General features: G+C 39.3%; 1 protein-coding gene across 2 annotated transcripts in view; it reads left to right on the top strand.

Moving 5' to 3' along the window:
• LOC136858534 (HMG box-containing protein 4) overlaps window positions 1-15,759 on the top strand; it is a 387,970-nt gene that overhangs the window by 119,176 nt on the left and 253,035 nt on the right. For both annotated transcript variants that reach the window (XM_067138142.2, XM_067138143.2), the window contains exons 5-6: window positions 6,403-6,503; window positions 6,644-6,745. In XM_067138142.2, the coding sequence (XP_066994243.2) occupies window positions 6,403-6,503; window positions 6,644-6,745 (203 nt within the window). The remainder of the gene's footprint in view (window positions 1-6,402; window positions 6,504-6,643; window positions 6,746-15,759) is intronic.

Genomic DNA, 15,759 nt, shown 5'->3' on the forward strand with positions numbered 1-15,759 from the left:
AATTCCCCTCTTAATTGTTAAAGGGGCAGATAAAGCTTCACCTACTCTAATTCTCTGAGTTCTATTTTCTAGAAACTTAGCCACCCATTCAGTCACTATTTAGTCAAGTCCAGTTGCACTCAGTTTTGCCAGTAGTCTCCCATGATCTACCCTATCAAATGCCTTAGATAGGTCAATCGCTATACAGTCCATTTGACCACCTGAATCCAGATATCTGCTATATCATTTGTGGAATCCTACAAGTTGAGCTTCAGGGGAATAACCTTTCCTATACCCAAACTGCCTTCTATCAAACCAGTTATTAATTTTGCAAACATGTCTAATAGAGTCAGAAAGAATGGTTTCCCAAAGCTTACATGCAATGCATGTCAAACTGACTGGCTTGTAATTTTCAGCTTTATTCTAATCACCCTTTATACACAAGGGCTACTATAGCAACTCTCCAGTCATTTGGTATAGCTACTTCATGCAAACAATAATCAGATAAGTACTTCATATATGGTACTATATCCCAACCCATTGTCTTTAGTATATCCCCTGAAACCTTATCATTTCCAGCTGCTTTTATAGTTTTCAACTTGTGTAGCTTACTGTAAATGTCATTGTTGTTAAGTGAAGGCCATCTGAGCACAGATCCCTATCTCCTACCCACCCATTAGTCACCTACTCTATCTGGACATTATCCTTGTAACCAACATACTGCTGACTGAATACTTCTGCCTTTTGAAGATCCTTGCATACACACTCCCCTAGTTCAGTAACGATTCATGGAATATCCTTCTTGGAACCTGTTTCAGCCTTAAAGTACCTATACATACTCTTCCATTTTTCACTAAAATGTGTATGACCACCAATTATGATTGCCATCATGTTATCCTTAGCTGACTTCTTTGCTAGATTCAATTTCCTGGTATGTTCCTTCAATTTCTCCTTATTTCCACATCCATTTCTAACTCTTATTCTTTTCCAACCTGCACCTCCTTCTTAGTCTCTTTACTTCTCTGTTATAATATATTGTATCTTCACCATTCCTTATCACCTTTAAAGGTACAAACCTATTTTCACATTCCTCAACAATTGCTTTAAACCCATCCCAGACTCTGTTTACATTTTTATTTATCGTTTTCCACCGATTATAGTTACTTTTTAAAAACTGCCTCATGTCTGTTTTATCAGGCATATGGTATTGTCTAATAGTCCTAATTTTAATATCTTCCTTTCTTTCACATTTATTTTTAACTACCACAAAGACGGCTTCGTGATCCCTAATACCAGCTATTACTTCGGTTTCTCTATAGAACTCATCTGGTGTTACTACCGCCACATCCAGAATATTCTTCCCTCTAGTTGGTTCTATCACTTTCTGAACCAGATGCCCTTCCGATATTAACTTGTTTGCCATTTGTTGGTCATGCTTCCTGTCGTTCGCATTACCTTCCCAATCGACATTTGGTAAATTGAGATCACCCGCTACAATGACGTTCCTTTCCTATTTGTTTCCCACATAGCTGATTATCTTATCAAATAATTCTGAATCAGCGTCTGCGCTACCCTTTCCCAGTCTGTACACTCCAAAGACATCAAGTTGCCTATTATCTTTAGAGATGAGCCTTACACCTAGAATTTCATGTTTGTCATCGCCCAACTTGGTTTTTGTATAGTGGACCTCACGAAATTCATTTCTGAAGCCTGTAACCTTGACAGGTCTCACGAAGTTAGGGTGCACGTCTCAATACCATATGTCAATATTGGCACAAAGTAGCTGTTGAACATGGTTAATTGTGTCTTCTTTGGGACTTTGGTATCCCAAAGAAGCGTTCTCACTTGTTTTTAGAAAATAGAACTCTTTTCACTCTATTGTTTATCTCCTTTGTGACTAGGCCATCGCCAGAGATTATGCTTATTACAAGTTGTCCATTTCATGACCGTATCTCCAGAGCTTTCCATGAACTGTCAAACTGTATCACATCGTTACTTCACCAGGTCGCACTCAAAGACAAACCCTCTAGACAGCGCAGATTAAACATCTTTTCCAAACAAGAACAAGAGGCAAGATGACCTATTCTGATGACCTCCATTTTTATCAAAGGAGTCTCCAAAGAATTTTATTTGTGCTTATTGTCATAATGTTTTTCTTTTCAGTTCTTTATTTATACAGCTGAAGAGGACCACTAAGTGGTCGAAACATGTCCTGTAAGTTTTAATTTTATTCAATTTTGCCTGAGGCATTAATAAAGTATCAATTAGGTGGTTATTTATACTTACTTCTAGAGATTATGCTGCCGAAATAGGAGAAAGCTTTCATGGCTGATCTTGAAGTTGAATGCTTCGAATTTGGCTTTCCAAACATTTAGTTTTGATTGAACCTCCAATTCTGACTCTCCCCAGATCACAACATCATCTGCAAAGGTCACAGCTTTTAATTCACCTACTGATGTTTCTTTGATGGATTTAATTATTTCATCCATGACAGTGAGGAACAGTAGTGGTGCTAGTGTACTTCCCTGTTGTACTCCACTCTTGGTCTGGAACCAGGATGAATAACCACTACCAGCCCTCATACAGCTTGTAGAGTCCTCATATAACATCTGAATTTTCCTCATTAATCCTTCAGGAACATTTCTCTTTCTTAGACAATCCAAGATCTTTTCTCTTGTCACACTGCCATATGCTTTCTTGACATCCAAGAAAACCATAAAGAGATCCTTGCCTTTCTCCCAGTGTTTTTCTATCAACATTCGGATGCTGAAAATTAGGTCCGTTGTTGACTTATTAGCTCTGAAGCTATATTGTTCTTCTTCTAGTTGCTCCTCTAAAATGATCCTCAGTCTCCGTTCGATGACTTCTTCCAGGATTTTCAGCCCATGTTATAGGATAGTTATTCCTCTGTAGTTTGTATATCATAGCCTTTTTCCTTTCTTGAATAGTGGAATGACTACATGCTTGTTCCAGTCTGCAGGTATCTTATTGTCATTCCAGACTGCACCCATGTTATCGGAGGTTCTTCGGTGTATTCTTCCACAACTAATTTTGTGTTCTTCAGCTCTTCTGTTGTCCCATTTAGCAGATTCTGAAAGTGATTCCTCAAGACCTCCCTGATGCCACTCTCTTTCCTGATCACATTTCCATAGCTATCTTCAAGAGCCTTTATGGTGTCCATTGGTTTTCTTCTGTTTTTGACCACATTGTACAGCAACTTCATGTTTCCTTTGCTGTCTTCCTCCAGTTTCTGAGTGAAGTTGTCCCAACATTTCAACTTTTCCTCCTCAGTTATTATTTTGCTTTTCAGTTTCTTATCAGTGTACACTTGTTCAAGGATTGTGATCTTCACCTCATTCCGTATATCCTGTGTCTTTAGTTTTTCATGGTCCTTTTCTCTCCTAGCCAAATTTCTATCCTTTATGCCTATTTTCACCTTTGTGTTCCATCAGGGTGTTTCCTTCTCTCGTACTTTTGCGCTTGTCTTCCCACACACCTCAAGGGCTTCCTTCACTAGAACGTTCTTCAATCTGGTCCATTCCTTGTTCACGCTCTTCATTTCATCAGCTGGTAGCTGTCTTTTTATCCAATCTTGATACTCAGTTCTCTTTTCCTTGTCAAGGAGTTCCTGGATGACTTTCAGGTCTGCTGCTAATAGGCGGTGATCACTATTAAGGTTGTCGCTGGGAATTACCTTGACATCTGTTATAAGACTTTTCCTCTCTTTATCTATGAAGACATAACCAGTAACAGACTTGTCTTTTCTGTTCCAACTGTACCTAGTGATTTTGTGAGACACTCTTTTCTTAAACCAGCCATTTTTCAGCATCAGACCATTCCTCATGCAGAATTCAAGGAGATATTCTCCCTCTAAATTTCGATTGCCATACCCATATGGTCCCAACACCCTCTCATAACCGTTCCTTAAAGTCCCAATCTGAGCAATCAAGTCACCAATTATCACTGCCTTCTCACCATCAGTGGTCTGTTCTAGGTTCTCCAGCAATTTGTTCTTATTGTCCTCGCTGCAAACAGTCTGAGGTGCATACACCTGTACCAGTATTTTTTTTCAATCAGTCTATACTCATCTGCATTTAGCACAGTTGCCCAGGTGGCAGATTCCCTATCTTTTGTTTTGCTAGCCTTTTCTTGAATGACATTGGAAATTTGGTAAGTTATTCCAATCCCTAACTCCCCTTCCTATAAATGAATATTTGCCCCAATTTGTCCTCTTGTATTCCAACTTTATCTTCATATTGTGATCTTTCCTACTTTTAAAGACGCCACTCAAACTTATTCGTCTACTAACGTCATTCCACGCCATTTCTCCGCCGACAGCTCGGAACATACCACTCATCGTAATCTACCACTCAGTCAAGCAGCTCATCTCCTTTCTCCCATTTCTTCCCAGCCCAAACTTCGCAACATTTTTGTAATGCTACTCTTTTGTCAGAAATCACCCAGAACAAATCAAGCTGCTTTTCTTTGGATTTTTTCCAGTTCTTCAAGCAAGTAATCCTGGTGAGGGTCCCATACACTGGAACCATACTCTAGTTGGGGTCTTACCAGAGACATACAAGCACTCTCCTTCACATCCTTGTTACAACCCCTAAACACCCTCATAACCATGTGCAGAGATCTGTATCCTTTATTTACAATCCCATTTATATGATTACCCCAATGAAGATCTATGATGATGATGATGATGATGATGAACATTGGTGAATATTTATTGGTCTGTTTTTGATCACTTTATTCCTAAAAAACCAACAAGCTGGAGCAAAATTTCCTTTGTATCCTTTAATACAGAATTAATTTTGACTAGATTTCTAAATGTGTAATTACCATCTATGGTCAGTTTGCTTTCAAATGTACTGTGTTCTCATTGAATGGAGACTCACTGATGTAGGTGTGGTCGATTGGGCAGTCTGCAGCATTTGTATGGTATGTCGTCATATTTCAACCCAGCAATATGGGAGGCTGGAACATAGACATTGAGTTCTGAAACAGAGTTTTGTAATGGAATGTCCAGTGTTGTCCAATATTTTATTAGTTTTGTACGTTTTTTCACAATTAAGAATATGTATGTAATTTATGTACTTTGGACATCGGTCCAGCGATTTGAAATTTGCACCACTGTGAATTTTGTTTTTTGAATCTGAGTAGCCGACTTAACATTAGTGTTTTCTATGCATCTTACCAAATCACACAGGCCATCATTAATCTTGATGTCTGAAGAAACAACGGAGACAGTAATTGGAAGTGTCATATCACCATGTGGGGTAGCTATAAAAGAGGGAACTTTTCCCAGAAAGAAGAAGGTAAATAGACATGCATATGTTGTGAACAAAATGATTTCTACCGAAGAATTGTAGGTTACAGGCCTCAAAACAGTATCAGCAGCAAAGGACACTTTCGTGAAATGACAGGCACGCATTTGAAATTTTGGTTGAGGATGTTCTGTATATTATATCTGCCCTCACTGAATTTGTTACGAAAGGCAGATCTTGTTTTAGATTCTATAAATCCCATTTGGTAGACGGCTGAAATCAGAATTTTTGTAAGACAAGGGACAATTGTTGGTTTTATTAACATCCACAAGCAGTTAAGGTACAGATATAGGTTGTGAGCCCATGCAAACCAAGGAAAATATGATTAAATTTGTGTGAGAATATGAAGTGATAGTTATTATTTGACTTAGCATGTACAATTATGGTCAGCAGTGTAAAACAAAGCCGTGTCCAAAGTTATCCCACTCAAGGGTATAACTTTGGACACCCTTATTTTGTAACTTTTCAAGCAAAGAAGGAAGTCTGACCCGAATTAAACATTACATATATTTAATGCAATCTCTCAGTAAGAGTTTTGGTGCCAATAACTGTATTTTATTAGAATAAAGAAATAAATAAGCTAAGTGGATTAAAGCCACTTACATATACTTAACAAATCTGAGCTTTAATCCAGTTAGCACATCTATTTCTTTATTTTAATAGAAATTAACCACAAAAACCTACATTCAATAACTATTTTATTTTCCAGACTGTAAGATTTGTTGGCATTTTAATATTAAGTGTCCAAAGTTTCCCCGTTTAATGGTATGTATGTATGTATGTATGTATGTATGTATGTATGTATGTATGTATGTATGTATGTATGTATGTATGTATTTTGCACAGGGACTGGGTGTATTGAAAATGGCATTAATCATTATTCACACCTCATAGTCTAAGCCAAAGGATGAGACTGATACAGATCAGTGAAAGGTACAAATTTGTTAGAGCCCATACCAGAGGACAAAGTGCATTTTGCACACTTTATCTCACAACTGGGCAGAGTTTTTTTTGGAGTTTTCACAGTTAAAAAGAATATAAATAAAAGTATTGAGTAGAAATAATGACCTTGCTTATTATTACTCTTTCACAGGTAGTGACGAAGAGGATGATATGGATGATAATAGCCTGATGATGGATGAGCGTTCTGATACAATCCGTCGTCAAGAAGCTCACGAGACCACTCCATCACAGGTATGTCTTTACAAAATGTGTCTGAGAATCTAGTCTCTAATTTTCCCCTTGTGGCTTGAGAACAGCCATGACTGTAAGCTTTTGAATGTAGACTAAGAGAAACTATTTCTGAATCTCATAATTGTGCTGTATGTTCACAGGCTCAGTCACTCTATATGCTTGAGAAATCTTCCAAAAAGAAGCTGATCATCCGTGATGGAAAAATTGTGGGACGAATGAAAGCTCAGCGTAAAGACAAAGGAGTGAGTACATTTATTTTATTCTGATGTATTCTTTCTCATGTATATTTGTGTACATATGAAATTCCTTTAGCTAGTTGTTTTACGTCGCACTGACACAGATAGGTCTTATGGCGACGATGGGACAGGGAAGGGCTAGGAGTGGGAAGGAAGCGGCCGTGGCCTTAATTAAGGTACAGCCCCAGCATTTGCCTGGTGTGAAAATGGGAAACCACGGAAAACCATTTTCAGGGCTGTCGACAGTGGGGTTCGAACCTACTATCTCCCGAATACTGGACACTGGCCGCACTTAAGCGACTGCAGCTATCGAGCTCGGTAATTCCTTTAGCTGCAATGCATTTTTTGGAAAAAGTGATCCAAATACAATCATGTGATTGCTTGGGCTAATTAAATTATAGTCCTAATGAACCAAACTTATGCAACGGGATAAGAACTTCAATATTTCCAAACCCACTCTCCCATATGTTAAGTTGCAGTATAATGTTAAGCCATGCCACTTCCATCACCACCTATTTCCTCTTTTTAAAAATTCCAATTGCTTCACAGGGGATATAAGGTTAGAGGTTATATTCTATACTGTTCATTAGAGCATATGTACTGTATGTATCTGGGATAATTGCTGATAGATCAAGATGAATTTTCTTCATGTTATTTATGTATTTAGGCATTGCAATGTACCTTCCTCACTTGATAGAGAATCACCCTTTGCACATGTAAAACAAATTTTTAAAATGCATTTTTTCATACTGGTTTAAATTGCAGAAAAAATAACCTTTTACTGCATGAATTATTTTTCTTTTTGCGTTTGGTGAAGAAAATTTCAAGCTTTAATGTTCAAAATACGCACAGTGTATTAGATGTACCAGCAATTCTTAACTGGGGCTAATAGCTTAACACTCGTATGTGATGTGGATTGCCATTGTTGAATATATATACGATTTTTTACGATTTTACGCTAAGCTTTTAACATTCAAAGACCGAACATTACTTCCTACTGGCCATGGGTACGTACTGCAAGGCGCAAGTACAACTTGCAGAACCGTAGGTCGGTAATGTCTTTGAGGTTGAGCCAGAGGTACTCCTGAAGCCTGTGGTAATATAATGGGGAGGGCCCACGTAAAATAAACGGTGGTTGGTTCGCGTGGATGCTGACGGGGTGGAAGGAGTACCTTTGGTTGTAGGGCTGTTTTGTCTTATGTTATGTAAAAAAAAAAACATATGTGTTTAATTGATTGTACAGTTGAAGGTGTGCCGTAAAACTACCTCTGTCTACAATATTTATCCATTTATACAGGTGAAAAGTTATTTGTTGCCTAAAGGCAACAGTATGCAGTAGAGGGTTAACAAAGCTGTTAGTGCTCGCCATTCACCAAAAACATTCTTGCATCTACAGATTTTTAATGCTACTCACCCTGATATTGATTTGTCTGCCATCGTTATCGCAATTTTCCTTGATACTGTCATCTGTGTCACTGTCATCTCTTTATAACTGTTCCTGTACCTATTAGGTTTCTTCAATCTGCTGAACTCATATTTTAAGTGATCAAAACAAGTGGGCATGGTGATGGAGTAAGTACACAGACTGCGGGAATAAATACTGTTACACAGTTTTCTTAATTACAAAAGCACTCAAAGGTGGGTAATCTCTTTAAAAGGGCGAAGATATAAGTTACATAAATTACATAAAGGTGAAACACAATACAGTACCTTGCAGAAATTATTCATATGCATTGAATAATAATAATAATAATAATAATACCCGTGTGGGGATTTACCGGTTACTTCCATCGGGCGCGTCCCATTGGAATTGGGGAAGCTCGCTGGCTCTGCCGCCAGCAGAGTCAGAGGGTAGTAGGGAAATAAAATACCACCGTGAAAAAAACAACAAAAAAAACAAAAAAACAAACTGGTCCCTTGCCAGGGTTACGGCGAAGACTGGTAAATGACCAGAAGCCAGAAAACCTCTTGAGGCAACCTTTAGGGCTAACAACCCTAGTTGTAAAAGGATGGGTACCCGTCCAAAGCAAAGTCAAGTCAAAAAGCATGATGGCACAACATTACAAGAAACACACCCCAGGGGGTAAATCTTCGGATAAATCCCTCGTCGTGAATGCCACGGCGCACGAGTCTCGTTCGGATTCTGGGGGAGACTCGACATCATGCAAGAGACGAGTCGGAGCGTCTCGGTGTACCCCGAAGAGTCAAAAACTCAGGCCAAAATCTAAAACCTTTCTAGCAACTTTCAACATAAATTCACTTACACAAACTGGCAAGCTGAAAACCCTCACCAAAGCTCTTCACGAAAATCAGATATCCATAATGGCCCTACAGGAAACAAGGTACCCAGATGAAGAGTTTTTTGAATCCGAAGACTGCCGATTTTTCAAGAGCAAAGCGCAAAGAGGAATCCTCAATGGAGCTGTGATGCTTGGAACCGCGTTTGCTGTTAGAACCAAGATCCTTAAATCGGTTGCAAATTTCGAACCTGTGAATGACAGATTGTCTATGCTCACAATTAAATGCGCGAACAAAACCTACGGCCCTAGTTAACGCACATGCTCCTACAAACGATAAGAACAAGTCTGATCCAGACGAAGTTGATAATTTCTGAGACCTACTGGATGAAAAATTGAACAAAATCCCCAAACACCATGTCAAGCTTCTTTTGGGTGACTTCAATGCCCAACTAGGTCGTGAACAGAAGTACAAGAAAGTTATAGGAAATTACCCTGCTCACAAAAGAACCAATCCCAATGGCAAAAGACTGGTGTTTTTTTCAAAAATCACAACCTGCAGGTCATGTCGACCCACTTTCGCCATCTACCCAGAAAGCAAATGACTTGGCGTTCTCCCGTCCAAGCTCTCGGAGAGTTCCAAATTGATCACGTTGCAATCTCCAGGAGAAACAGCCCTGAGATTATGAATGTGAAGGTAAAGAAAGGCATCAATGTGGCCTCAGCTCTTCACGAAAATCAGATATCCATAATGGCCCTACAGGAAACAAGGTACCCAGATGAAGAGATTTTTGAATCCGAAGGCTACCGATTTTTCAATTAAATTCAATTAAGTTCAAACCAATTCCCGCAAACACAAGGAAGACAACCAAACAGATCACACGCTTCGACAATGATAAACTTCGGCAAAGGGTCGAGGAGTTCCAGGAGAAGGGGGCTACCGATTTTTCAATTAAATTCAATTAAGTTCAAACCAATTCCCGCAAACACAAGGAAGACAACCAAACAGATCACACGCTTCGACAATGATAAACTTCGGCAAAGGGTCGAGGAGTTCCAGGAGAAGGCTAGACCAAATGACTGTGACTTTAACAACGCCAAAAGTCTCCTTGTTGAGGCCGCCAAAGACGTTGCAGAAATCAAGAGAAGCAAAAAGCATGCCTGGTGGAATGGTACCTGCGAATCAGTCCTCCAAGAAAGACTCGATGCATGTAAACAGTACTACTCTACGAAATCAGAAAATGATTGGGAAACGTACAAAACCCAACGTGGCCAAGCAGCTAGGGTGTTCAGAACTGAGAAACGTAAATACGAAAAATCTCTCATTGAAAAGATAGAACAAAACTTTAGGAAGAATGAAAGCAGAGAGTACTACAGAGCCTTCAAACGCAAACTCACTGGCTATAAACCACCATCTCTATGCTTTGAGCGAAAGGACGGCACACTGGCGACGTCAAATGAAGAAATTTGCAGCATTCTGGCAGATTACTTCAAGAATTTACTTAATTGCTCTAAACCGCAAAGCGCCATTGAGACCAAGGAACCCTTACTCAGGTACCCAGATTCCAGACCACCCGACAGAGATGAAATCAAGCGCCACATTGCCCGTCTCCAAAATAACAAAGCGCCAGGTGATGACTCAGTAGTAGCAGAACTATGGAAATATGCCCCAGAGGAATCACTTGATATCTTGCAAATGCAAATAGAAGAAATTTGGAACAAGGAGACCCTACCCGAAGATTGGAAAATAGCTTTGATCCATCCACTACACAAAAAAGGCAGCATGAAGAACATCAACAACTACAGAGGAATATCTTTGCTACCCGTGACGTACAAAATTCTATCACTTGCCATCCTGGAGCGTTTGGAAGCACAAGTCGAACATCAAATAGGTGAATACCAAGGAGGGTTCAGAAAAGATCGCTCAACAGCTGAACAGATCCAAAATCTCAAAACGATCATCAGATATTGTACACTAAGGTCCAAGCAGTATGTGTCTGTCTTTGTGGACTTTAAGAAAGCGTACGACTCCATTGACCGGGAAGTCCTGCTAAACATCTTAAATGAATTTGGAGTTGATTTGAAACTGCTGGCATTAATTAGAGCCACCCCGACCGGTACAAAATCCAAGGTGAAGTTCCATGGATGTCTCTCGCATTCCTTTGACATCAAAACAGGAGTCCGACAAGGTGATGGGCTATCCCCGATACTCTTCAACTGTGTTCTTGAAAAGATCATCAGAACCTGGCGGGTGAAATTACAGGAAACCAACTACAGTGCATTGAGAATAGGAACCAAATCCAAGGAGATCGTACCAGACTGCTTAGCATTTGCCGATGATATTGCTGTTCTCTCAACCGACATAGAAACCGCTAGAGCTCAAGTTGAAATTTTAAAGGAAATTGCCGAACAAACTGGTTTGCAGATATCGTTTGAGAAAACAGAAGTAATGACTAACATCAAAGAGGCTCCACCAAAACTCCATACAAAATACGGGGACATCACCCGAGTAGACAAATTCAAATACCTGGGTGAGATCATCATGAAAAATGGACTGGACAAAGAAGCACTTCAGGAGCGAGTACGCAAACTGGAAATAGCCTACCAAACATCCTGCACAATCTACAACAAAAAATGCCTTTCCCAAAACACCAAGATACGTCACTATGAAACAGTTCTGAAGCCAGTAGTTCTATATGCAGCCGAAACCCTGTCTCTAATTGCCAACAAAGGACTCCTTGAAGAACTGGAGAAAAGAGAACGCAAAATTGTGAGAGGAATCTTGGGATCAAAGTACAAAAATGGAATCCATCAAAAGAGATCCAACAAGGAAGTCTACAGCAAAATAGAGAAAATTACCGATAATCAGAAAAAGACGGGCACGATTTTATGGTCATCTGAAAAGAATGGACGGAAGAAAGTTAACTAAAGAAATCTTTCACTTTTTTGATTCAAACCCCAAAACCACAATTTCCTGGTTTAGAAATACCAAAGAAGACCTGCAAATGCTACATATCTCAGCTGAAGACGCCCTTAACAGAGATCTCTTCCGCAAGAAAATATTGACGAACGGGCTAAACCGAGACGAGCAACCGAAGAGAAGACACGGTGCCCCTTGGACAGAGGAGCGTAAGCAGGCCCACTCACAAAGAATGAGGGAAATTTGGGCTCTAAAGAAGGCCAAGTTCATTGTCAAATGCAACAAGATTTAATGTAGTCCTTGATGGCCCCAGCGAATTATATATATTATAATAATAACAGTAGTAGTAGTAGTAGTAGTAGTAGTAGTACCGGGAGGTATACCTCAACCCCGTGCATTTAAATGAAGCACCATGAAGAACGCTATCTAAGAAGTTGCAACTGCTATTTCAAGAAGTTGGGACTTTTCTCCATAGATGTCCCTATAAAAAATAACTGATGTCATGCACTCTGGTGCAAAGTGGAACAATTCGAAATGTAAAGAAATTTATAGGTTTTCTGAACTGAATTGACTTTCTTTGTTTTTCATACTTCAAGGTTTATAACACTTCTTACTTATCACGCCAACTTTGGAGTCTGGCCAATCAAAAATTTTGTGTATTTATTTTTCTGCCAATCATAGGCTTCTTGTAACTTCTTGACTGTCCAGTAAAAATGAGAGGGTGTGTCTGGTCTTAGTTCAGAGCCTCCTTGAACCTTCCTCTTGGGTATAAAAGCTAACGCCTTTTCGAGCTAACCTGTCTTATTGATCGTCGTGTTACTGAGTGTGTGTGTTAAGAGAGTTGGCGGGGGCCTCATCCATCGGCAGGCAGAACATCTTTACAATGGCGAAAAATGAAAGTATCCTCCTAATCAATAAATCATATATCCCGTCATTAGACGGAGTAAACAAGTTCAGACATGTTTCGGCTCGTTTGAGCCATCTTCAGTGAAAAAAATTTAGGGGGGTTGGAATAATGTACATAATATGAGTTGAAAAAATGCTAAAAAACATAATGAAAGCGCAAGTGAAAAAACAAACAAAAGAGAGCCTATACGGAAACAAAATTAGCACAAATATACAATATTTACATCAATATGCAGAGCAAAAAACAACTTATTGTGACAAAATTCATTTGCGCTTTCATTATGTTTTTTAGCATTTTTTCAACTCATATTATGTAAATTATTCCAACCCCCCTAAATTTTTTTCACTGAAGATGGCTCAAACGAGCCGAAACATGTCTGAACTTGTTTACTCCGTCTAATGACGGGATATATGATGTATTGATTAGGAGGATACTTTCATTTTTCGCCATTGTAAAGTGAAAACCGTCAATACGGAATGATTCTAATATCTTGTAATAAAGGCAGAACATCAGCTAAGGTAATGGCCACCTTCTTTCTAACTCGGTAGTTATCTCCGCAAGCTGGCTCGAGGGGAAGATTTCCTATCTTTAATGATGTAACCGTGAATTTTCTAAAATGTAACCTTTTCTTTCTTTTTATGTAAAAGTTTGAGTAAATCAAGTATACTTAACTGAAATTCGGGAATAGGGTGTGTGACACCCTCTCGAGTTCCCTATCAACTTATATTTGAGGTGACTAGGTTTTTGTAACCATTTTCTATCTGTAGCCTTGTAACTTAAATTTCCTCCATCTAGTCTCCTCAGTAGTATGGAATTAGCTCCTGTACTGTCGGGCAATGAGCCCTACTAGAGTTTTCTAAATATCCGTGTCAAGGAGTGCAGGTGTCTGCCTCCGCATCATTTTGATTTTCGGGCCAGTAACTTTAACCATTTTTTTTTTTCCACCAAGGCCCAGTAGAATGAGTATTTCTATACTCCTGTAAAAACTTTTCTGTTCAGTGGTTAAACAGTTGAGAGTTGAAGACAGTGATATCTGTTTGAACTATTAAATATAGGTTGTGCCTCGAGAGGCCTGAAAGTGTAAAATTTATTGCGCGAAGGCACCCTAATCTCTTATGTAAACTTAAAGGTTGACTTGATTAGGCTGTAAGGGTTTGGGAGTGCAGTCTCCTTGGTAGAATTGTAGAGCATAGAGGTTCTTTCTGTAATTTGTGTAAATATTGAGTGGTGCCTTTGGAAGGCCGTAACCTGTAACCATTGGAGCAAAGTGCTCTGGAAAATTGTGTTTCATCCTGTAAGAGAAATTGGGAGATTCATCTCCTTGACTATCTGTCTAAACGCAACATTAGTGATGTAGGGACTTCTGTAAATAGGGAGCTCAAATTGTAACTAATCTTTTCTAGGTTTTTCTGTTTTTTCCTAGTTTGTACCAAACTAGTTCTGCACCTGCAATCTTGTTGTTCCTTTAAATTTAATATCTGAAAGGAAATATAATCTTAATTTTTAAAGTTTTAAATGAATCTTTTGACTGTTGTAGATAGACCCATTCAAACCAGCACCTTCTTTCACCTCCCTGTTCCATGGAAACACAGTAATAATAACAGTAATAATAATAATCATAGTGGAGATGAAGTATGGCCTCCGGAGGGGCGTAGTGCATGTCCTTCGAGTTGACGTCCTTGGACTACCTGGCGTCTGTCAGGATAGGACTGTACATAGAATATCTGTTGTTGAAGTTGGTAAGAATGGAAACTAACGAAGAGGCAAATGCAAGAGGTGTTAAGGGGCTAAGACAAAGGGATCAGGAGGTGGGGGTGGTGAGTGATGCCCAAGAAAAGCCTATTGCAGAGCCTAGGAGAGATGGGTATAATAAAGAAGTGGATCGAGGGAGGACAGGGAGGGGAAAGGCAATTTGATGAAGGGGAGAAGTAGGAGCTTAAAAGATTTTTGGGGGAAGAAAAACAAGGGTACAGAGGAAAAAGATAGAAAAGATCACCAGAAATTGTCAAATTATGAAGGGTAGGAGATAGATAAGGAGAGAGCGATGGTGACAAGGAGTAAAAATAAAGAAGGTAATGGAGAAGATAGAGAGGGTAAGTTATAACTAGACTTGAAGGTAGGATTTGTAAATATTGAAGGTTTACTAAGTAAAATAAGTAATACTGAGGTGATAAAGGTGGTTGAAAATTTCGATATCATTGCTCTATTGGAGACTTGGTCACCAATAGGAAAAGAGATAACCTGGGGTGGGTGTATTGCCAAATGCAAATCAATAAAGAAAAAAGTAAAGAGCAGGAATAGTGGTGCTGATTAAAGAAGAGATTGAGGACCTAGTAGATGTAGTTGGGGGTGAAATCGAAGAAGTTGCCTGGTTGAGATTGAACTTAGGGAGGGAAAAGGGTAGAGAAAGAAAGGTATGTGTAGTATATGCGTACTGCCACCCCAAAGGATCTCCATATGCTAATGATAAGTTCTTTGGGGAGCTACTTTTAGAAACCGGTATTATAAGGGGGAAGTACGAAGAGGACAGAGTGATATTACTTGGTGACTGGAATGCTAGAATAGGGGAACAAAGCCCAAGGCTTAGCAAAGAAGATGAGACAGTCAGAAGGGTAGAAAGGAACAGTAAAGATAAGGAATTAAATAGCTATGGAAGAAGGCTCCTGGAATTTTTTGAGGCAGGAAAATTCTATATTCTAAATGGTTTTTGGGAGGGGAACCGAGAAGGTAAATTGACATACATTACGGCACAAGGGTGAAGTGCGATTGACTTAGTGATGTGTACAGAAGATTTCCTAGAAAAAATCGTAAGGATGGAGATTGAAGATTGGATCAAATCACACCACGCGCCGGTAGGGGTGTGGCTTGAAAGAAGTGGAGAGGAAGAAAGGGAGGGAGTCAGAATGAGGCAGCAGAGCGGGATAAGAGATATAATAAATATATATGGGTGGAGAAT

The sequence above is a fragment of the Anabrus simplex genome, chromosome 1 (assembly GCF_040414725.1).
Source record: "Anabrus simplex isolate iqAnaSimp1 chromosome 1, ASM4041472v1, whole genome shotgun sequence".
In the NCBI taxonomy this organism is placed as follows: Eukaryota; Metazoa; Arthropoda; class Insecta; order Orthoptera; family Tettigoniidae; genus Anabrus; species Anabrus simplex.